The sequence below is a fragment of the Myotis yumanensis genome, unplaced genomic scaffold (genome assembly GCF_028538775.1).
Source record: "Myotis yumanensis isolate MYYU_CA2020_CCGP unplaced genomic scaffold, mMyoYum1.0.hap1 SCAF_23, whole genome shotgun sequence".
NCBI lineage: Eukaryota > Metazoa > Chordata > Mammalia > Chiroptera > Vespertilionidae > Myotis > Myotis yumanensis.
In genome coordinates this window covers 13,484,438-13,507,743 of record NW_027223774.1, presented here as the reverse complement: position 1 = coordinate 13,507,743, position 23,306 = coordinate 13,484,438, and the positions used below count along the sequence as shown (strand labels likewise).

At 50.3% G+C, this 23,306-nt stretch overlaps 1 protein-coding gene across 1 annotated transcript in view; it reads left to right on the top strand.

Moving 5' to 3' along the window:
- Positions 1-10,469: 10,469 nt before the first annotated feature.
- Positions 10,470-23,306, top strand: part of CLPTM1 (CLPTM1 regulator of GABA type A receptor forward trafficking) — a 30,361-nt gene continuing 17,524 nt past the window's right edge. Inside the window, exons 1-3 of the mRNA XM_070401762.1 lie at positions 10,470-10,559; positions 16,357-16,466; positions 22,944-23,067. Of these exons, the coding sequence (XP_070257863.1) occupies positions 10,488-10,559; positions 16,357-16,466; positions 22,944-23,067 (306 nt within the window). The 5' untranslated portion in view covers positions 10,470-10,487. The remainder of the gene's footprint in view (positions 10,560-16,356; positions 16,467-22,943; positions 23,068-23,306) is intronic.

Below are 23,306 nucleotides of genomic sequence, written 5' to 3'. Positions count from 1 at the left end.
CGCATGCCATTGAAGGGATCCTAAAACAGCCTCCTGATAGATGGATGAGCAATGCTCGCATGACCCACTATCAAAGCTTGCTGCTCAACCCCCCTAGAGTGCGGTTCCTTCCCAGTGCGGCCCTCAACCCTGCTACCCTGCTGCCTGACCCTGACCTAGATGCCCCACTACATGACTGTGCGGGAATCCTGGAGCAGGTATAGAAGCAGCTTCGTGCGGAACGGGTGCAGGTACGCAGGTGCGGCGGTGGTTGCCAACACAAACACTGTGTGGGCGGAGGCTCTGCCCCCTGGGACATCAGCTCAGCGAGCAGAACTCATTGCACTCACCAAGGCACTGACACTGGGGGCTGGAAAGCGGCTTAACGTTTACACAGACAGCCGTTATGCATTTGCTACATTGTGCTTATAGACCCCAGAGTTCAGGTCAGGTAGAAAGAATGAATAGAACTCTAAAAGGGACCCTTACCAAATTAACCATGGAGACTGGCGGGGACTGGGTGGCTCTCCTACCGTATGCCCTTTACCGGGTAAGGAACTCCCCTTATACCCTGGGCTTTACTCCCTATAAAATCATGTTTGGCAGGCCTTAAAAGGGCTCCAGAGGGCACACGAGGACATCTGGCCACGCCTTCGTGCCATCTATGAGACCAGCCCAATTCCAACTCCTCATCGACACAGACCAGGAGATTGGGTCTACGTCAAAAGGCCTCATCAAGAAACTCTTGAGCCACGTTGGAAGGATCCCTACACTGTGGTGCTAACGACCCCCACTGCTAGACGGCGTTGTGACCTGGATCCATCACACTCACGTCCGGTCAGCGGACCCATCCACGGTCCAAAAAGACTTCATCACCAAATGGAGCGTCGAAAGAGATCAACGCAACCCACTGAAGCTCAAGCTACGGCGTGCTCCACCTGCCTGATGCTGGTGACATAACTCGCGATCACTCCTGTCGCCAGGAGCCCCCACAATAGACTTAGATGATGCCTGCATCTTCATGGACATGGCTCCAAAAAGACAAGGACAATTTATAGGATCACATGTTTAGTAGCAGAAAATGTAGCTGCCTGAAGCGGCCATGATGCCAATATTATGTTTCATTGTATTGATGTGTTATATTGACCTTTAGTTCTCTTGCAGGTTTGAATGTATGTTGGCTGTCCTGGAAGGAAACTATATGGGGTGAACCCCAAAAAGTAAAGGGTGCCTAGCTGCCAAGAGGGCAGGTGCCCACCTGGGCAGGGAACGGTGCCCATCAGGTTTTGGTCTCTGTTGAGAGACAGCTAACAGTTGGCAGCCTGTGTACTGCTTGCAGGCCTTTATGACCATGCCCATGTCAGGGGTAGTCTGAAAAAAGCCTGTTTAGAGTAGAAGGTCTGAGGCATGGTTATACATAGAAAGAAAGTTTAATACCAACAATTAAAAGGAATTAGCAAAGAAAGTCAGAAAATCTTAGAGTAGAGCAGTATGTCTTTCTTCTTATGTAATTCCTCCAAAATTTGGCAATGCTAACATGGCAATACGTTTCTTTGCATAGATTCAATAAGACCGGTTCCTAATAGTGGTTTTATTAACGGAAAACTTTGACTGGAGTATCATGTTTTAAAGAGCCCTGTCTGAGCTCTAAAGACTTGAAGCCAGTAAAAATGCCAGGAAGAAAGCCTGGTATCCTGCTTGGAAGCCCTGAAGATGGCTGGCGCTGGAGCGTCAGGCCCATGCCCTACCATCACTGGCGGTTGGTAAGAGTAAAAGGGGAGCAGTAGGAATGCCTCTACGTTCCTGCGGAACCCCCACACACTCTGGACTGCAACGGGTAGGAGGGCTACTGAGATAGGCCTTAAAACCTGGAGCATGGGCTCAGGTGGAATTGCTACAGGTGAAGAATTCACCTAACTCAGCAGATACTGCAGGCGGGCCTGATGGCAGCTGGGTGGCGTGGCTTCCTGGCCCTACGGGGCACATTAAGATTCAACCATGAGATTCCAGCAAAGGTAGTCAGTTACCATTCTTGTTGTGTTTATGCAAACATCAGGACAGTAGATAAATTAATCTTAATTTGGCTTTTTGATAGCCATGGAGAAATTTAAGAAGAAAAATCCTATTTCAATAGAAGTTGCTAAAGCTAAAATAGTTTCTTTCCCCTCCACCAAACCATTTGTTAAGGTATATCCAATATGAGCCTCTAGCAACGGTGGAATGGAAAAGCAGTCCGTCTCATGATTGAGCCGGAAGTTCCAAGACAAAGGGGGGAATGAAAGGGCGAAGGCTACGCCCTCCACCTTCCCCCAGGGTAAGGGCTACGTCCTCTGCTAGCCACACCCAGGAACGGGACATCGACTTGTGCCTGGCCAATCGGCAAAGCACAGTCCTTTCTCCTCCCTTACTCCAACCCCCCCCCTATATAACCGGTCTCGGGGAGGGGTTCTCTCTCTCTTGGCCACTTGGCTAGCCGATGTGTCGGTGAGTCTGGTGGATGGAGAGCCCAAGCTAGCTTGAATACAGATTCTTATGCTTTTACATCGAATTGGCTCCCTGATGTGGTTTCTTGGGAATCTTGTAATCTGGGCACAACATAAAATGACAAGCCATGGACACAAGGAACCAGCAGCGGCCTCTAGCAGTGTCCTGGCCGTGGGCTGACGCTTTAAATGTGCCATCCATCGCGTGGAGCTGGCCAATGCGCCTGTGGCAGAGGGGAGACTGGTGCCCACAGGTCACTGCTGACCACAGGAAGTCAGTGCCCAGGTTGGCTGGGACCCGAGAGGACAGACCGACTCTGTGATAATTGCTATACCTTCCTCTCACATGCATTTACTGAGACACTACCAGGCCCTGGGACACAGCAGGGAAAGACACAGACTCAGGACTCCAGGGGTCTGCATGTGGCCCCTCCAAGAGCTGTGGATTGGGTCCTGGCCCAATTCCACACAGTTTAAGTGATTAAAGATTTGTGTTATGTTTTGTCGGTTCTTTTTTAAAAAATATATTTTATTGATTTTTTACAGAGAGGAAGGGAGAGGGATAGAGAGTTAGAAACATCGATGAGAGAGAAACATCGATCAGCTGCCTCCTGCACATATCCCACCGGAGATGTGCCCACAACCTAGGTACATGGCCTTGACCGGAATCGAACCCAGGACCCTTCAGTCCACAGGCCTACGCTCTATCCACTGAGCCAAACTGGTGCTGGCTTGTCAGTTCTTTTTAAAAATTATTTAAAAATATTTATTATTCATTGATTTTTTTTTTTAGAGAAAGAAAGGAAAAGAGAGAGAGAGAGGCATTGATATGAAAAACAAACATCACCTTTACCATAAGGACATGTTGATTCTGGCCCCCAGCCCTTCCTCCCTCAGACCAGGAGTCCAGGCCCCCAGCCCCTCCTCCCTCAGACCAGGAGTCCAGACCCCCTCCTCCCTCAGACCCTGGAGTCCAGGCCCCCAGGCCCCCATAAGCACCCTGGAAACCCAACCCACAACTTGGGCATGTGCCCTGACCAGGAATAGAGCTGACAACCTTTTGGTGCACAGGACAATGCTCATTCAACTAAGCCACACTGGTCAGGGATTAACTTTAAAAAAAAATATTTTTTTATTTCAGAGAAAAAGGGATCGGGAGAGAGAGATAGAAACATGAGTGATGAGAATCATTGATTGGCTGCCTCCTGCACGCCCTCTACGGCCTGCAACCGAGGCATGTGCCCTCGACTGGAATCGAACCCAGGACCCTTCAGTTCTCAGGCTGAAGCTCTTTCCACTGAGCCAAACCAACTAGGGTTTAACTTTTTTATTTATTGATTTGAAAGAGAGAGAGAGAGAGGAAGGGTGGAGGGGAGAGAGAAACATTGCTTTGTTGTTCCACTTCTTTATGCATTCATTGGTTGCTTCTTGTGTGTGCCCTGGCTGGGGATTAAACTGGGAACCTTAGCCTATCGGGTAGACACTCTAACCAACTGAGCTACACAGCCAAGGTGTTCTCTTCTTTTTCTTTTTTAAAAAAATATTTTTTAAAATTAATTTCAGCCTGACCGGTTTGGCTCAGTGGATGGAGCGTCGGCCTGCGGACTGAAGGGTCCGGGGTTTGGTTCCAGTCAAGGGCATGTACCTTGGTTGCAGGCACATCCCCAGTGGGGGGTGTGCAGGAGGCAGCTGATTGATGTTTCTCTCTCATTGATGTTTCTAACTCTCTATCCCTCTCCCTTCCTCTCTGTAAAAAAATCAATAAAATATATTAAAAAAATTAATTTCAGCGAGGAAGAGAGAGAGAGAAACATCAATGATGAGAGAGAATGATGGATTGGCTGCCTCCTGCACACCCCCTACTGGGGATCAAGCCCACAACCCCAGGCATGTGCCCTGACCGGGAATTGAATTAACTGTGACCTCCTGGTTCGTAGGTCAACACTCAACCACAGATCCACACCAACCAGGCAAATTGTTCTCTTCTTATTGGCAACAGTCATAACATTTCCTGAATTTCTACTCAGGGCCAGTAGCTCTGTTCCATCCTGAGGCCACAAACAGAGAGGCTGGGGGGAAGCAGTGGGCTGAGGATGAGCAAGCCAACCCGGGGCGAAGATAACCTCAGACAGCAATACCGCAATGAGGAAAAGGCGAGAGAGTGAGGCTATCAGGCCTGGGTGTGGCCACCTGGGATCAGTAGTGAATTCCGAGCAGGGTGGGCCTCTTGGGGTGGTCACAGGGTTATGCATCACCACTGCAGCGTGGGTGGAGCCGTGGTTGCTGGAGAGTGGGGGAGGGACGGGGGGCAGTCCCTTGGCCCTCAGGTCTGGGTGGGGTGGTTAGTGACTGGGAGAGGGTCTCTGGGCAGTGGGGAGAGCAGGCCGGAAGCACAGGGTGTGCAGATAAGAACGGAGGCTCTGCAGGCTGAGAGAGGGCAGTGCCAGAGCCTATGGGTAGAGGGCTGGGCACCTGGACTCCTGGATTCTGCAGGAACGGGGGGGGGGGCGGTAGTCCTGGGCCCCCAAACCTAGGGGATGGGACTGTTGGCCTCTGAGGACACAGGGCTTGTATTTCTCATCTGCCCGGCATTAACCTCGGCCAGCCTTTCGGCACGGTTGGGGCCGTTTTCCCAGGTCCTGAGGCTGGGCAGCTGTGAGCCGAGTGGAAAGCAGGGGCCTTGGGGAGGGGTGGTGGGAAATGTCCCGACGTCCCCAGGGCCTGGGAAGAGCTGAGGCTGCCAAACCTAGGGGGGTGCTGGGGAGGGGGGACCCTGGAGGAACAATCCCTGCTCTGTCCACTTGTTTCTCACGGACTCACGCCAAACCAAACCTCTGCCCGGGCCAGCTCTGCTTCCAACCAATCCTGGTGCGCTTTCCAGACCCCTCCTTCCTTTCTCAGGCTCCAACCTAGTCCTGCTCCCCCCCAGGACCCCCGAGTCCAGGCCCCCAGACTCCTCCTCCCTGAGAACTCAAGAGTCGGAGACCCCAGATTTCTCCCTCAAACTCAGGAGTCCAGACCCCCAACCTCTTCTGAGGAAATCAGAAGTTCAGGGACCCAGCCTCCTTCTCCCTTAGAACTTGAAATCACAGCTTCTGGTTGGTGTTGGGCGTCCCCTAGTGGAGGGCAGAGAGGATCTGGCCTGTGATTTATTTACCAGTTAGAAGGAATGAAAGTATTTGGTCACTCAGCCGGCATGGTGGGAGGGCTTTGCCGGGCTCCGACCTAAGGTCACAGTCCAGCTGAGAGCCTCTAGTGCAGCGGTTCTCAACCTGTGGGTCGCGACCCCTTTGATGGTCGAAGGACCCTTTCACAGGGGTTGCCTAAGACCATCCTGCATATCAGATACTTACATGACGATTCATAACAGTAGCAACATGACAGTTATGAAGTAGCAACGAAAATAATTTTACGGTTGGGTCACAACATGAGGAACTGTATTTAAAGGGCCAGAAGGTTGAGAACCACTGCTCTAGTGCATGCTTCCACGGGTCAGGACTCAGCTGTATGTGAGAGAGGGAAAACAGACCGGGGCATTTTGTTATCTAGAGCTGAGAGCAGAGATGGGATTACAGTGAAACTGAAGAAGATTAAGTTTCAAAGCCCCTCTCTTGCCTGGGCTCTCTGTGGTCCTCTATTTCAATTTGTTCCTATAACTTTGTACTTCTAAAAGAGAGGCCTGCCTGCCCGCTGTGGCTCAGTTGGTTGAGCATCGTACTGTGCACTGCGTTTGCCAGTACGATTCCCGGTCAGGGCACATGCCTGGATTGTGGGTTTGATCCCCCACAGGGGTCATGCAGGAGGCAGCCGATGGATTTTTGCTTTCACAGCAATGTTTCTCTCTACCTCTTCCTTCCACTATCTCTAAAAATCAATAAAAATATTTTTTTTGAAAAAGTGGCCCAGAAAAATCTCAGCCTGCCCCCAGTCTGGGGGACATAATCATTATGTTCATTGGTCCCTGGGTCTGTAATATCACAGAATCATTATTACCACCATTATCTGTAAGAGGGAGAACTGGGCACCTTAGTTTTCTAAGGTTCCTTCTTGCCCTTGTGTTGATCCCCAAAGGTAAGTCATTCACCTTCTGCACCCACAGCTTTACCCTTTCACTCAGCAATCACCCCTGGGCAGTGCTGGAGGATACAGCAATGACCAGGACAGCCCTGGGCTTGCTTGCCCGGGGCAAGACACACCACACCCATTTCTGACATTGATGACCCAAAGTGAGCAGGTATGGGGTGAGGGTGTCCAGGGATCTTGGAGGACTGAAAGGTGGTGCCCCACCCAGCCTGGGGGGTCAGGGAGGGTTTCCTGGAGGAGGTGATATTGTTACTGAGCTGAGAGCTATAGGAAAGTGGAGGAAGAAGATAGTAAAATAATTAGAATCTCCCAGTAATGTGTAAGGTTCACAGTCACAGCACATGATGTTGATCACTTTCTAAACGTAAGGCAGGGGCCAGGTGTTTACATTGGAGATCACACTGGGTCTTCTCAAAAGCCCGACGGGGCGAACTTGAGGGGGAGAGACCAAGATGGCGGCGTAGGTAAACACCGGAGACCGCTGCCGCAAACAACCATTTCAAAAATACAACTAAAAGACTGAACGGACATCACCCAGAACCACAGGAAGGCTGGCTGAAGAGAGACTCTACAACTAGAAGGAAAGAGAACAGCAAATCGAGGCTCAGAGGCGGCGCAGTGTGGAAAATACAAAGGTACCGAGGTGCGCGCGCAAAGCGGGCTGGTGGCTGAGGGCGCGGTTGTCGTTTTCTGCCGGGAGTGAGTCTCAGACTCTGGGCTCCAGATCCGGGCGAGTCTCTAGGGACCCAGACTCAAACGGGAGAAGCGGGATTATCCGGCATCAGTTGGGACCTGAGGGCAGCTTTCTCTCCGAGGTTTGCAGCGGCTGCCGGGGTTCTGAGAAGCAGAGCCTCTGGGAACGGGACTGAGCGTGGCCATAACTGCTCCCTCCGCCCGCCCTGTGGATCCCGCCCCGCCCAAAGCCTGCGCACAGCCATTTGCCGATTGCCTCAGGCAAAGGCTGGATTAGCGCCTCCCCAGAAGGCAGACGTTTTCCACACAGCTGATTTCCACAGCCAGCCGGCCTGGTGGTCAAACCCCTCTAGTGTTAACTACAACAATTAAGGCTTGGCTAGAACAAGACTGCGCACAGAGACCACAAGGGGGTGCACCAAGAAAGCATAAAAGATGCGGAGACAAAAAAACATGACAGAAATGGAGGATATGGAGCTAAGAATCGCAATTTTGAGGGCTTGCCATAAATTTGTGCAGAGCCTCACGAAAACTAATGAGACCCTCGATGCTACGATAAAGAAATTAGAAAGTAAGCATACACGGACTGAAATAAAGAATATTATACCCAATAGCAGACCAGAGGAGTACAATAATCAAACCAAAGATTCGACAAAAAACACCCAATTGGAAAAGCAAAATGAAAAAAGAATCCGAAAGTGTGAAGATAGTGTAAGGAGCCTCTGGGACAGCTTTAAGCGGTCTAATATCAGAGTCATTGGAGTGCCAGAAGATGAGAGACAGCAAGATATTGAAAACCTATTTCAAGAAATAATGGCAGAAAACTTCCCCCACCTGGTGAAAGAAATGGACTTACAGGTCCAAGAAGCGCAGAGAACCCCAAACAAAAGGAATCCAAAGAGGACCACACCAAGACACATCATAATTAAAATGCCAAGAGCAAAAGACAAAGAGAAAATCTTAAAAGCAGCAAGAGAAAGAGGCTCAATTACCTACAAGGGAATACCCATACGACTGTCAGCTGATTTCTCAACAGAAACTTTGCAGGCCAGAAGGGAATGGCAAGAAATATTCAAAGTGCTGAATACCAAGAACCTACAACCAAGATTACTTTATCCAGCAAAGCTATCATTCAGAATTGAAGGTCAGATAAAGAGCTTCACAGATAAGGAAAAGCTAAAGGAGTTCATCACCGCCAAACCAGTATTATATGAAATGCTGAAAGGTATCCTTTAAGAAGAGGAAGAAGAAGAAAAAGGTAAAGATACAAATTATGAACAACAAACATGCATCTATCAACAAATGAATCTAAGAATCAAGTGAATAAATAACCTGATGTACAGAATGAACTGGTGATTATAATAGAATCAGGGACATAGAAAGGGAATAGACTGACTATTCTTGGGGGAAAAAGGGGTGTGGGAGATGCGGGAAGTGACTGGACAAAAATCATGCACCTATGGATGAACACAGTGGGTGGGGAGTGAGGGTGGAGGGTGGGGTGGGAGCTGGAAGGAGGGGAGTTATGGGGGGAAAAAAGAGGAACAAATGTAATAATCTGAACAATAAAGATTTAATTTAAAAAAAAAAAAAAAACAAAAACAAAAACAAACAAAAAAAAAAAGCCCGACGGGGCAAAAGGGAAAGAGGAATAGCTGGTGCTGGTATAATGCGTAGTTTATTTACTTATTTTTAAACATTTGTATTTTTTTATTTTATTATTATTTTTGATCCTCACCCGAGGATATTTTTTTCCATTGACTTTTTAGAAAGAGTGGAGAGAGGGAAAGACGGAGAGGAACAGATTGGTTGCCTCTGGCACCTCCCTGACCAAGACCAGGCTGGGGAGGAGGTAAGTGCCCTTGACCCGAATCCAACCGAAACCCTTCGGTCCACAGGTCGACGCTCGACCCACTGAGCCAGACCGGCTAGGGTTATAATGCCTAGTTTATAAGAGAGGGAGAAACGGAGGCTTAAAGAGATACGTCACTTGTTGGGGATCATTTAGCCCAGCGGTTCTCAACCTGTGGGTCGCGAACCCTTTGGGGGTCGAACGACCCTTTCACAGGGGTCGTCTAAGACCATCGGAAAACACATATATAATTACATACTGTTTTTGTGATTAATCACTATGCTTTAATTATGTTCAATTTGTAACAATGAAAATACATCCTGCCTATCAGATACTTACATTAGGATTCATAACAGTAGCAAAATTAGTTATGAAGTAGCAACGAAAATAATTTTATGGCTGGGGGTCACCACAACATGAGGATCTGTATTAAAGGGTCGCAGCATTAGGAAGGTTGAGAACCGCTGACTTAGCCGATCAGTAGTACAACCAGAATGTAAACCCAGGTCAGACCTCCACCCAATTCATTGGTGAAGGTTTAACAGCCGCTGATAATCTTCTGCCCTCTGGATGGGCTTTCCCAACACTCTCCCCAAGCCAGGAGTCTCTGAACAAGTGTAGAAAGATGCATACATAGCTAAGAAAACATGCAGCTCGTACAGCCCTGGAAGCCCAGTACCCAAGCCTAGTCACCGAGAACACGCATGCGCGCTAAAGTGGCGGCCCGAAATCTAGGGAAGGGGCTGACAGGATCCAAGGTGGAGGTGTGGCGGCCGTTGAGAACCCCGAAATAGTACTCTGAATGCACAGGAAAAATATAACCTCAAGGGGACTTGCCGAGGAGAAAGGATGTTAGGAAAAGAGGTGAGAGCGGGAGGACACTGGTCAGAAGCCCTGCTCTCTGGATCTGGATCCGGTGTCCAGGAAGTTCCTTTAACGCAGGAAGGGCGTGGCCCAAGCAAAACTTTTAGAAGAGTTACGGTGGCCGGGACAGCTCAAGAAACATGGAACGGCCTGAACTCGAAGACTCGGCGGAGTGAAGCTGGCGGACGGCCTAGAAAGCTCACATAACCGGGAGAGGCTGGCTTACTGGAGAGGGCGGAAGGAATGGAGCCTGCGCATAGCGCACGTGTTCGCTGAGGAAGTCCTGGGAGTTCGGAGCAGGCAGCGTGTCCACCAGGTGAAAACATGGGCTAGTAGGCGGGGGAAGTTCTGTGGCCGGATTGGTTCCTTCAAAGCCGGAAGCCGCTCTCCCGGGAGGCGTGGTCGAGGCGCTCTTGCCCGGTACGGTGGCCGGCAGGTCGCGGGGGGAAAAGCGTGAAATCTCGCGCGATCGCGCTGCTGCTGTCGGGGACGGGGCGGGGCTGGCGGCGGGGGCGGGGACCCGGAGCGGGAAGATGGCGGCGGCGCAGGAGACGGACGGGGCCGGCAGCGCCGTGGTGGCGGCCGGAGGAGGCGGCTCCGGTCAGGTACGGAGGCCGAGAGGGGCCTGAGGGGTTCTTCTCCACCCGGGGGGCCTCCCACGGGGCGTGTCCTGCCCCTTTTCGTGGAATCCCGTGCATCGGGGGCTCCTTGCCCAGAGGGACCTTGAATACCGGGCCCAGGCGGGGCCGGGTGGCCCGGGCGGCCGGACGGTGCGAGGAGCAGGGCCCTGTTGCGCGCCGGGCCCCCTGCATGCTCGCGCCGAGCGGCGACCAAGCTCATTGCTCGAACTGGAGACAGTGGCGCGGCGGGACGCAGTCTTGTATCCAGGCTCCCTCGGTTCTCGACTCCTGATTCCAGGCTCCACGTCCGTTCCCAGAGTGGTCTGGCATCCGGGGTCTCCCTTCCAGTGCCTGACCTGTGGACGGTGACTGGTTAACTGGGAGTTTTGTATCTCTGGGGGGAGTCAGGTAATCGTCCTGAGTCAGAACACAGGCTGTGGAGACATTGACAGACCCATTTCACAGGTGGGAATCCAAGGAACAGCGAGAGTGAGGCGCTTGCAGAATGTCAGCCGGGTTGGGCTGGGCTTCATCCCATGGAGCAGTTTAGCAGCCGCTGCTAACCCAGCGTGGTCAGCACTGGAGTGGCTGTGCTTTGATCACAAACTAACCCCGTGGGGGAATTAGCCCAGGGGCTGGTGGTTTCTGACCCTCACCGCCACAACTCAGCCGAGGCTGCAGAACCTGCTGAGTTCAGGCAGCCACCCTGCAGGCGTTTAGGGAACCCACGGAGTGACAGCGAGGTGCTGTGGGACCCACCCACCCGGATGTCACTGAGTGGGAGCAGCACACGGGAGAGGAGCTCAGGTTGGGAGGGGAGAGTGAAGCCGAGTTTCTCTGTGACCTTGTGCTAACTCCTCTCTCTTTGGGCCCTCATTTCTCCAGTGGTAAACGGAAGGGTTAGGTAGGAGGGCCAGCCGTGTGATGGGCCACAAAGGTGGCCACACCTGTGCCCCTGCCGTCGGTGGAGCGGGAGAGAAGACTGACGTGTGAAGAATTATAACGCTGGGTGACTAGGCTAAGGGACTGAGGGAGCCAAGAGGAGGGGCAAATAATATCACCTGGAACGCCAGGATGAGATTCCTGGGATAGAGCAAGACAAGACGCACCTTGTTTAGCATCTTCAACCAGGCCCTGGCCCCGGGGTGGCCTCAGGAAGTGTTTGCTGAATTAGCTCTGGAAGGAAGACTCAGTCCCTGTCTTCAGGGGCTGCTCAGTCTAGCTGAAAGGTCTTTCTCCCTTGCAGTTTCTGTTGATTACTGAGTGTGTGTGTGTATGTGTGTGTGTGTTTGGGGTGGGGGGTGGGGTGGCGTGATGGGAGAGACTAGGACTCGGGGTGCCCTGATTGCTGTGAGTTTCCACAGACCCCCACACACCCTAGTCTTCTCTTGTCCTACCTCTGCTTAAACCTCTCCAGGCATTCCTTTGCTTTCAGGATAAAGTACAAATTCTCTAGCAGATCAAGCGCTGCATGATCCTTTCAGGCTGAGGATGGCTCAACCGCAGCACTTACTGACATTTGGGGTTGGAGATTTCTTCACTGTGGGGGACTGTCCTGTGCGCAGTAGGATATTTAGCAGCATCTTTGGCCTCTACACACTAGGTATCAGTAGCGTGTACATCACTCCCCAGTTGTGACAACCAAAAATGCCTGCAGACATTGCTAAATGCCCCCGGGGGGAGGGGCAAGATTGCCCCTGCTGGAGAGCCACTGGATGAGAGGAGCATCAGCCAGCTGAGCTCTTTTATTTCAGAAGCGTGCCAGCTATCCCTTCCTCATAGCCTGTGCATAGGTTTCTCCCTTCTTACCTGGTTGATCCTTACGAGTCCTGTACATCTCAGACATTCTCTCCCCTAGGAAGTCCTCTCTGACCCTCGGACTGGGTCAGGGCTCCGCAGCCCCCTGGGCCTCTCCTGTCCCCAGCACTGCCCACACTGGATTATCACTGTCCATCTGTCTCCTCCGCTGACAGGAGCTGCAGGAGGACAGAACGGGGACTGTCTTGATCATCACTGTGTCCCCAGCACCGCCCAGCTGAGGACTTGGCACAGGTCAGGTGCTCAGTGTTTGTGGAATGAATGGATCTTGAGGCAGAGGCTAAGCTGAGGTGGAATGCCCACGGTGGATCCAGGTGTTCGGTGAGGATGTGCCGGAAAGCCTCTGGCCCAGCCTCATGGTTTTAGCTGCTTCCTGGGCCCCTTGGTGCGTGTTCCTGGAGATAGTGTGTGAGATTGGACATGTGGATCCGAGAGGAGGAACTGTGCTGTGTCCGCAGCCACCACCACCCTCTCCTGGCCTGTGGGGTCTAGACAGGCCTTGGCAGTCTCATGCTCCAGCCAGCCTGCTCCTCCTTCAGGCGGGGGCTGAGGCACAGGACCCACAGACCCAGCATTCATCCCTTCAGTTAATGTGTATTTTGTCCCCACTACAGGCTCTGATCCATGCTAATGCTTGAGATACAGCTGCGAACAGAACAGAGGCCCTGCCCTCTTGGAGCTCATGTTCTATTTGAGGGCTTCAGGGTAGGGGTAGAAGAACAGATGGGACTGTTTTAAGATAAATAGGAAAACGTATAGTGGATCAGATGTAGTAAGTGCCATGGACAGAAATGAAGCTGGGAGGGGGATAGGAAGTGAGGGGGGGCGGTAGGGGGGTTGTCATTTAAACAGGGAAGGCCTTGCTAGAAGGTGACATTTGAACAGACTTGAAGAGGGAGGCATTTAGATACACTGGGGAAAGCCTTCCAGGTAAAGGGAACAGCAGGTGCAAAGGCCCTGAGTGCGGAGGTGCCTGGTGTGAGAAGGGAACAGTGAGGAGACTGGTGTGGCTGGAGCTGGTGAGTGAGGGGAGGTAGGGGAGAGCAGGGAGCAGGGAGGGAGCCAGATCAGGCCCTTGGGGACCATGGTGAGGACTTTGCCTTCACTCTGAGGGAAGTGGAAGCCACTGGAGCGTTACCTCTTTTTTTTTTATTGCTTTTTGGAGAGAGGAAGGTAGAGAGAGAGAGCCCACAATCTGGGTATCTGGGTCTGTGCCTTGACCAGGAATCGAACCTGCCACCTTTTGGTGTAGGGGAAGATGCTCCAGCCAAATGAGCCACACTGGCCAGGGCAGGAGTTACCTTTCTAGTGAGGTATAATTTAGATACTGTACCGTTCACCTGTTGTCAGTATAGACTTCGGTGGCTTTTAGTACATGCGTGCAGTTGTGAGGTACAAGCATCATCACAGTCCAGTCTGAAAACACTTATATCCCCTCAGAACATGTTCCTTTTGCAGTCACTCTCTGCCCCTAGCAGTGTTCCTTTTTGTTGCTGAGTACTATTCCATTGTGCAAATACATCCGTTTCTTCATTCATTGAAGGACGTTTGGGTAACTTCTAGCTATTATGAATAATGCTGCTATGGACATTTGCGTATAAGCTTTCTCGTGGACCTACGCTCTCATTTCTCTTGGGTAGAGACCCAGGAGTGGGATCGATGGTTTGTTTGCAGGTACATAGTTCACTTTTTAAGCATCGACCTTGTTTTTCCAAGCAGCAGTGTCATTTTTCCCACCAGCAGTGTCCAGCGTTCCGATGCCTCCACACCCTTACCTGCACTTGTGGCTGGCCCTCTTTTTGATGCTGGCCATCCTAGTGCACAGACATCTCATTGCGGTTTTCGTTTGCATTTCCATGGGAAGGTGTCCAGCCCACTTGTCCACTATTGCGGGTAGGAGAACAGACCTGGCAGCCAGCCAGATGTGGGTTCAAGTTCTGGCCTGGCCTCAAGCTTCCGTTTCTTGACCCAGAATCAGCTCAGACCTGCTGGAAGCCCTTACTTGGCCCCCAGTGCTCCTGAACGAGGGCTGTGCCTGTCCAATCTCCCTGTCCCCTGGCCAACCCCTTTCGCTGAACCTTTCCCCTCCCCAGCACACCCTTCACCCAGATGTCAAAGACAGCTCCTCGGGGAGGCCTCCCTGGCCCCCCAGTCCAAGGGTTATCTTCATCTCCTGCCTATTTCTGCCAGAGCACTTTTCCTGTTACCATTTTTAATTATCCTGTTTACTGTTCTGTAGGTGTGTTTCCATCTAGATCAGCGGTTCTCAACCTGTGGGTTGCGACCCCTTTGGGGGTCAAACGACCCTTTCACAGGGGTTGCCTATGAAAACATATATATATATCGGAAAACACATATATAGTTACATATTGTTTTTTGTGATTAATCACTATGCTTTAATTACGTTCAATTTGTAACAATGAAATTGGGGGTCACCACAACATGAGGAACTTTATTAAAGGGTCGCGGCATTAGGAAGGTTGAGAACCACTGCTCTAGATCCTGAACTCTGGGAGAGCAGGGCCAGAGCTGTGTGGCCACCACCGGTCCCACCACCTAGCACAGGGCCTGGCGCACAGTGAGTGCTCAGTAAATATTTTTTCCAACACACGAAGGAGATCTTTTCTGAACAAAATACACCTGCATTTTCACAATCTGGCCTTTGGGTCAGAGATGGGAAGGGTCAGAGAAGGGAAGTGATGTGTCCAAGATCTCACCGCCGGGAATGATGGGGTAAGGCCTGCAGCCTGGGTCTGTGACCACCTATCACCATGGTGCTGTCCTGCACTTTGGGAGACAACAGAGAAAAGCACTTTCTGGTAAAGGGACAGGGAGTGACAAATGACACCTTTAACAAACACTGGCCTCAGCTCCCTGGCAGCCCCATCTGGCCAGCGGGCCTCTGTCCCTGCTCCCCGGGGCTTTTGGGGCTGAGAGAAGAAGACATTGGAAAGGAGTGGGCTTGGGGCTGTGGAAGGGGGAGGGCTGGGCCGTGGGGGCCCCGGAGGGGGTGGATTTGGGTGGCCTGGGTGCTGGGGGAAAGCCCTTCAGGGAGCATTTGTTGACTCCACAGGTATTTATTGAGCCCCTGCTCTGCTGGCCGAGGGGGCTGGGTAATGCTTTCACCTGAAGGTGACCTTGACAGTCCTAGTCCTACCTCTTGAAGGCTGGGGGCTGAGGGGGCGGAGCCAGGAGGAAGGAAGAGGGCAGGACTGGGAAGTGGCAGGTTCCAGGACAGGCCTGGAAGAATTTCTCCATCTGGGGCCTTTCCAAAGCTGACATGAAATTCTCTGCTTCTGAGCTTCTCTTTCGGAGGGAAGATTCTCCCTTTGGGAAGCCCTGCCTGACTCGCTGGCCTGCCCACCCTCCCTCCTCCTGCTGCTGTCCTGCCTGGGACACCGACAAGTGGCTCAGCCTCCCCAAGCCCCCATTCGCCCGCATGGAGATGTTCGAGGTTCTCGCCCGCAGGCTGGTGTGCACTGTGTTTGTTGCACTCACCTTCGTTGTGGCTCACAGCAGTGTGGCTCATGCTCTGGTTGTTTTTTTCTGTCTGTCTCTCCTGCTGTTTCTGGAGCTCCTGAAGGGATGAGCCCTGTACAGGGCCAGCCACAGCGGAGACCCCAGGAACTGTTTGCTCAGGGAGGAACCGTTCAGATAAACCCAGGACTTGCATCGGCCAGTGACCCCTTCTGCATTGTTCCCCATAGTCACCTCCGCATCCTTCCTCCCTGGGCCCCGGCCCCGGCAGTCCTTAGAGTCAGCTATGTCTCTCACCACCTTTGTTTCTGTACCTGCTGCTTCCCTCATTGCCTCCTCTGCACAGGCCACTTGTATTTTAGATCTCAGCGCTGATGTCCCCTCTTCCAGGAAGCTCTCCCTGACCCCTGGACCTGGTGCCCGCTCTGTGTTCAGCCCTGAGCCAGGTTGCATTCTCCCTCCTTATCCTGGTCTCTGTCCCCCGCAGGTGACCAGCAATGGCAGCATCGGGAGGGACCTGCCAGCGGAGACCCAGCCCCAGAACCCACCCCAGCCAGCACCCAACGCCTGGCAGGTCATCAAAGGTGTCCTATTCAGGTAGGCAGATGCCAGTTTGCTTTTTTATCTTCTAATATCTTTTTATTGCTTTTAGATAGAGGAAGGGAGAGGGAGATTGAAACATCGATGAGAGAGAAACGTCAACATCCATTGGCTACCTCCTGCATGCCTCCTGATCAGGATCGAGCCCGAAACCCCAGCAATTGAACCAGCTAACCTCCTGGTACATGGGTCAATGCTCAAGCACTGAGCACACAGGCCGGGCATGGTTTGCTTTTGTTCATGGAAAAAAGTGCAAATGAAAGGAAAGAATCCTTGAGGATGGCCATCATTTCTATATTGGTGGGAGCTGTATTTTTTTTTTTCTTAATGATAGAATTTTTTTAATGTGGTAAAATATACCACATTATTAATATTCTTGGGCTACTCTAATAAATAGCACTAACTGGGTGACTTAAACAACAGAAATGAATTTCTCACAGCTCTGGAGGCCAGAAGTCTCAGACCAAGGGCATGTCTGGTTTCTCCTGAAGCGTCTCTTCTTGGGTTGCAGATGTCTGCCTTGCGGGGTCTTCACATGGTCTTTCCTCTGTGGGTGCCTATGTCCTAATCTCCTCTTCCTTTTTGTTTTTCTTTTTTTACTTTTTTCTTATTCATTTTCTAATCTCCTCTTCTTATAAGGACACCAGTCCTATTGGATTAGGGCCACCCTATGACCTCACTTAGCCTTAATCACCTCTTTAGAGGCCCTATCTGCAAATACAGTCACTGAGGTACTGAGGGTTAGGACTTGACATATGATTTGGGGGACACAATTCAGACACAACATACATGTTACATGTAACTTACCATTTTAACTATTTCTAAATGTAACATTCAGTGGCATTAATTATACTGACATAGTTGTACAACCATCACTACCATTCACCTCCACAACTTTTTCCTCTTCCCAAACTGAAACTCTGTCCCCCTTAAACAATAACTCCTCATTGTCCCTTCCCACCAGCCCTTGGCATCCACTTTCCTACTTTCTGTCTCTGAGCTGCTACCTCAGAGAGGAATCCGACAGCTCACAGGTCATCAAAAGAATTCCAAGAGATCCCTCGCTGGTGGGGCTCACTTGGGCATCATCCTGTGCACTGAAAGGTTGCTGGTTTGATTCCAGGTCAGGGCTCATGCCCAGCTTGTGCGCCCCATCCTTGGTGGGGGTCATGCAGGAGGCAGCAGATTGATGTTCTGCTTTGATCTATGTTCCACTCTCACATTGATGTTTCCCTCTCCCTCTCCCTCTCCCTCTTTCTCTAAAAATCAATACAAATGTCTTAAAAAGAAAAGAATTCCATGAAAACCCATGTCAGCTGGGGGCATAGGAGCTGGCACATGCTCAGTCAAAGTTGGCTATGATTGCTTTTGTTTACTGTTTATAAAACCTTAGAACATATAAAGAGAAACAGTTGAAAGATAGTCCACAGCAGTCACAGATCACCTGCTGCAGGGGACAGACCTGCCTGCCTCAGTGTCACAGGGGACAGTGAGAAGCTGTTCAGGAGAGAAACTGCACTCTTCAGCCAGGACATTCACACGTCCTTCCTGACCTGTACCCCACGCTTCTTCAACTGTGGGGCCCCTGTCCCTCCTCTTCCCTGTTCCTCTCCTCCCCCCATGTCCAACAAGGACTTAGCATTTTCTTATATATCAGTTTCTTTCATGCTTCAAGCAGCTATGACTAGAGATTATTTTTATCTTTCCCTTCATTTTTACACGAGGCAGCCTATTTTATACAGTTCTGCACCTTGATTTTTTTCATTAGCAATGTATCTCAGAAATCTTTCCACATCAGTGCATAAAGGAACTTCCTTCAGATAGGCATTTTTTATCTAGCCACAGTGTGGGCTAATTTCCTTTCTTAGAACCAGGCAGCCCCAAACATCAGTTCAGAGTCTCTCCTGGAGTTTTAAAGTGGAATCAGGCTTTGTTCTGAGGGGTCTGTGAGCTCCCTGAAGCTTCCAGCAGATTGCATTGAAATGGCCTCTTTTCAGGGTAGTCTCCATGCTTCTTAGCACATCCTCAAATCACACCAGTGCTTACCCGGAGCTGGGAGCGGGGTGGATAAATGAATGGGGTGGGAAGGAGAGTTTTCACTATATGTCTTTTCATAAATACAGTTTTTTCTGAACCTGTGGAAGTAATATCTATTTAGCGGGGAGAGATTTAAAGGCTCTTTTATTTGCTTACTCTGGAAAGGTGAGGCTGGTCCCCTGTGGGCCTGGGGTCCTTTGGTGGGGCTTCGTTGCCTGGGATGCTGGGGTGGAGGGCAGTGTCCACAAGGCCTCTGAGTGGGCCCCAAAACTGGGTACATGAGTACACACAGATGTTCTTATGTCCTTCAGGGCGCAGGGGATCTGGAATCCTAAAAAGATCTGGTCTGGTCTCCCTCGTCTTACAGGGGACCCAGAAGACCAGAGGGGTTGGGACTCCCCCCACAGGCCACACATGAAGCCAGTGGGCGTCCCTGCTCCACACTCTCCCTGGGTGTTTCACTCAAATGGGAGCCTCTCCTGGGGGCAGAAGGGACCCCAGAGATTGTCGGTGCTAGACCTTCCCTCCCCCAGCCATGTGCATCAGGGACTTCTTGGGGAGGCAGCAGATGGCTCAGCTGGGCCATGGCTCCTGTGACCCCAGACCTCAGGGTTCCATGGCTTCTACAGGCAGAGACGAGTTCCGTGCCTGATCCTGCCCTTCGGTGTGGTTTGGGGCTCAGCAGGGAGGCACCCTACTCACATCAGAATTCCCTTGTAGTGTTTTCCATTCCAGAGTTTATTGCATGACTCTTTCCTGTGATGCAAATAACAACAATAATAGCTAACACTTGTACTATACTCAGTATGTGCCTGGCTTCATTCTGAATGATGTCATTGCATATGTATATATCAGTGTATTTAATGCTTATAAACAACCCTACAAGGTGGGCAGTGTCAGCCCCATATTAATAGTGGAGGAAACAGGCCTAGAGAAGCAAAGAATCTTGTTCAAGGTCACACAGTCAGTAAGAGGCAGAGCTGGGCTTCAGATCCAGGTATTGAAGCTTAGAGGCTGAGCATGTAACCCCTCTGCTGTATAGCTTTTTGCTTTTTAAGATATGTTTTTTTTTTGTTTTTTTTTTAAATATATTTTATTGATTTTTTACAGAGAGGAAGGGAGAGAGATAGAGAGTTAGAAACATCGATGAGAGAGAAACATCGACCAGCTGCCTCCTGCACATCTCCCACTGGGAATGTGCCCGCAACCCAGGTACATGCCCTTGACCGGAATCGAACCCGGGACCTTTCAGTCCGCAGGCCGACGCTCTATCCACTGAGCCAAACCGGTTTCGGCTTAAGATATGTTTTTTAAAAATATATTTTTATTGATTTTTTACAGAGAGGAAGGGAGAGGGATAGAGAACTAGAAACATCAATGAGAGAGAGACATTGATCAGCTGCCTCCTGCACACCCCCGACTGGGGATGTGCCCACAACCAAGGTACATGCCCTTGACCGGAATTGAACCTGGGACCCTTCAGTCCCCAGGCCGATGCTCTATCCACTGAGCAAAACCGGTTAGGGCGGTTTTTTTGCTTTTTAAAAAAATGTTTTCAGCCGAAACCGGTTTGGCTCAGTGGATAGAGCGTCGGCCTGCGGACTGAAGGGTCCCGGGTTCAATTCCGGTCAAGGGCATGTACCTGGGTTGCGGGCACATCCCCAGTAGGAGATGTGCAGGAGGCAGCTGGTCGATGTTTCTCTCTCATCGATGTTTCTGACTCTCTATCTCTCTCCCTTCCTCTCTGTAAAAAATCAATAAAATATATTTAAAAAAAAAATGTTTTCATTGATTTCAGAGAGGAAGGGAGAAGAAGAGCGAGAGAGATAGAAACATCAATGATGAGAGAAAATAGTTGATCAGCTGCCTCCTGCACACCCACTACTGGGGATGGAGCCCACAACCTGGGCATGTGCCCCAACCAGGAATGAAACTGCGACCTCCTGCTCATAGGTGCTCATAGGTTGATGCTCAACCACTGAGCCACACCAACTGGGCTGCTCTATAGGTTTTTATACCTGTAATTTATAAGTACTTGTCTCATTTAATAATTAATTACACAGCTGCTGTATCTGAGAGACCTGAATTAATATAATGGATATTTATTCCTCGCTCACATACCAGTGTGGACTAAGCAGACCAGAATTTTGCAGTCTTCTGCGACCCAGACTCCTCCCTGATTTTTTAAAAAATATATATATTTTATTAATTTTTTACAAGAGAGGAAGGGAGAGTGAGAGAGAATCAGAAACATCGATGAGAGAGAAACATCGATTAGCTGCCTCGTGCCCTTGACCGGAATCGAACCTGGGACTCTTGAGTCTGCAGGCCGACACTCTATCCACTGAGCCAAGCCGGTTAGGGCTCCTCCCTGATTTTTGATCCACCATTGCTAGGTTTTGCCTCTATTCCTCAGGGCCTAAGACAGCTGCTGAAGATCCAGTCACCACATCCATGTTCCAGCGGGGGAGATGAAATCAAGGAGGGATGTTCTTTCTCTTTAAGGACACTTTCCAAAAACTCAACATAACACATTGTTTTTTCATTTTATTGACCAGAACTTTACCTTGTATCTTTACCCAGCTGTAAGTAAGGCTGGAATTGTCTCTTTTCTGGGTGGCCAAGGGGTCCCACTAAAATTTAGTTTGCTTACCAAGGAAGAAGGGGAAGATGGATATTGGGAAACAACTATCAATCTGGTGTAGTTTTGTTTTGGGGCTTTTATTTTGTTCATTAGAAAACAATTCAAAAAGAAAAGCATAATCCCCTAAGATCACCGTCATCATCATTACTGTATTGACACAATCCTTTCACGCACTGATTCATATTGATGCTCACCCAAGGATATTTTCCCATTGATTTTTAGAGAGAGTGGAAGAGAGAGGGAGAGACAGAGAGAAATATCAGTGTGAGAGCGACACATCGATTGGTTGCCTCACACACATGCCCTGACCAGAATCAAACCTGGGACCCTTCAGTCTGTGGGCCAATGCTCTATCCACTGAGCCAAACCAGCTAGGGCTGTGTATTCATTCTTATCAAGCTTTTCCTAGTTGTTTCCAGTAGGAGAGTTGGTCTGAATAAACTAGTCCATTGCTACTAAAAATCAGGACTGCCCTGGCAGGAGTGTCAGACCACCCCTGGTCGGGGTAGATGCAGGAGGCAACCAGTCGATGTGTCTCTCTCATATCTATATACCTATATCTAATCCATGTCTATATCTACATCTTTATATATAGATAGATATCTTTCTATATATATCTCTCTATATCTGTATCTATATATATCTATATCTATATCTATAGCTATATTTTTAAATGTAGTTGCAGGAACTCCTGGTCACATTACTTTAAGTATATGCAACTCATTCTCAGGATCAGTGATTCTTTTTTTTTTTTTTAATATGTTTTTATTGATTTCAGAGAGGAAGGGAGAGGGAGAGAGAGATAGAAACATCAATGATGAGAGAGAATCATTGATCGGCTGCCTCCTGCACGCCCCCTACTAGGGATCGAGCCTGCAACCCAGGCATGTGCCCTTGACCGGAGAACCTTCAGTCCCAGGCCAACGCTCTATCCACTGAGCCAAACCAGCCAGGGCTCTCATATCTATATTTTTCTCTCTCTCCTCCTTCGTCCCTCCCTTCCACTCTCTCTAAAAAGAAATGGAAAAAATATCCTCTGTTGAGGATTAACAACAACAACAAAATCAGAACTAACTTATTACTTACTATCTGCCTCTCCAGTTTTCAGTTGAGGTTTCTGAAATGTTGATTATGTTGCTGTCTAAGGTTCTGTGCTTGTAAAACACTGGGCTAGCACAGATGCTTTGGTTTGTCTCACTTTGGGATTCCAGTGGACTGGGCCATGAATGTTTTCTAGGTCTGAGGTTTCAAGGGTCCAAGCTCCTGTGCCCTGTGATCACCAGGAACTTCTGGAGGACTTGGTGAGGGGGGTCTACATGGAGCCCAGGGCAGTGCCAGGCCCCCCACCCTAGCAGACAGTGGCATCTGGGGTCTCTCCCCAGACGTGGCCTTTGAGGGCATCTTATCTCTCACTAGCCTGTGACTGCCTTCTCAGGGACCCTCCATCCTTGGCCAGTAGCCCAGGGGTGGGCAAACTTTTTGACTCGAGGGCCACAATGGGTTCTTAAACTGGACCGGAGGGCCGGAACAAAAGCATGAGTGGAGTGTTTGAGTGAACTAATATAAATTCAAAGTAAACATCATTACATAAAAGGGTACGGTCTTTTTTTTTTTTTTTTTTTTAGTTTTATTCATTTCAAATGGCCGGATCTGGCCCGCGGGCCGTAGTTTGCCCACGGCTGCACTAGCCCCAGGTCAGGCCCCAGCAGGTGCGAGTCAGAAGGAGGTCAGGAGGACCCATGTCGGAAGGAAAAGGCTTGGGGACTCATCACCTGCCCTGCTTCCCTCCTCAGGATCTTCATCATCTGGGCCATCAGCAGCTGGTTCCGCCGAGGGCAGGCCCCTCAGGACCAAGTGGGCCCCGGAGGAGCCCCGCGCGTCGCCAGCCGCAACCTGTTCCCCAAAGACACTTTAATGGTAACTGCTGGCTGGGAGGCCAGACAAGGGAGATGAGAGCGCCAGGGAGGGTGTGGGGGAGTGACATGGGCCGCGATCTGGTTTCTGGTAACTGTCAGGTCTATGAATGGGTCCAGAGCTGAGGAACTCTGGGTCTATCCACAACACATAAAACCTGTCACTTAAGCAATACCAGTAAGGGAAAAGTAAATTCTTTTGGTTTTGTGGGGGTTCTAGCTCTGGGGAAGAGGAACATCCAA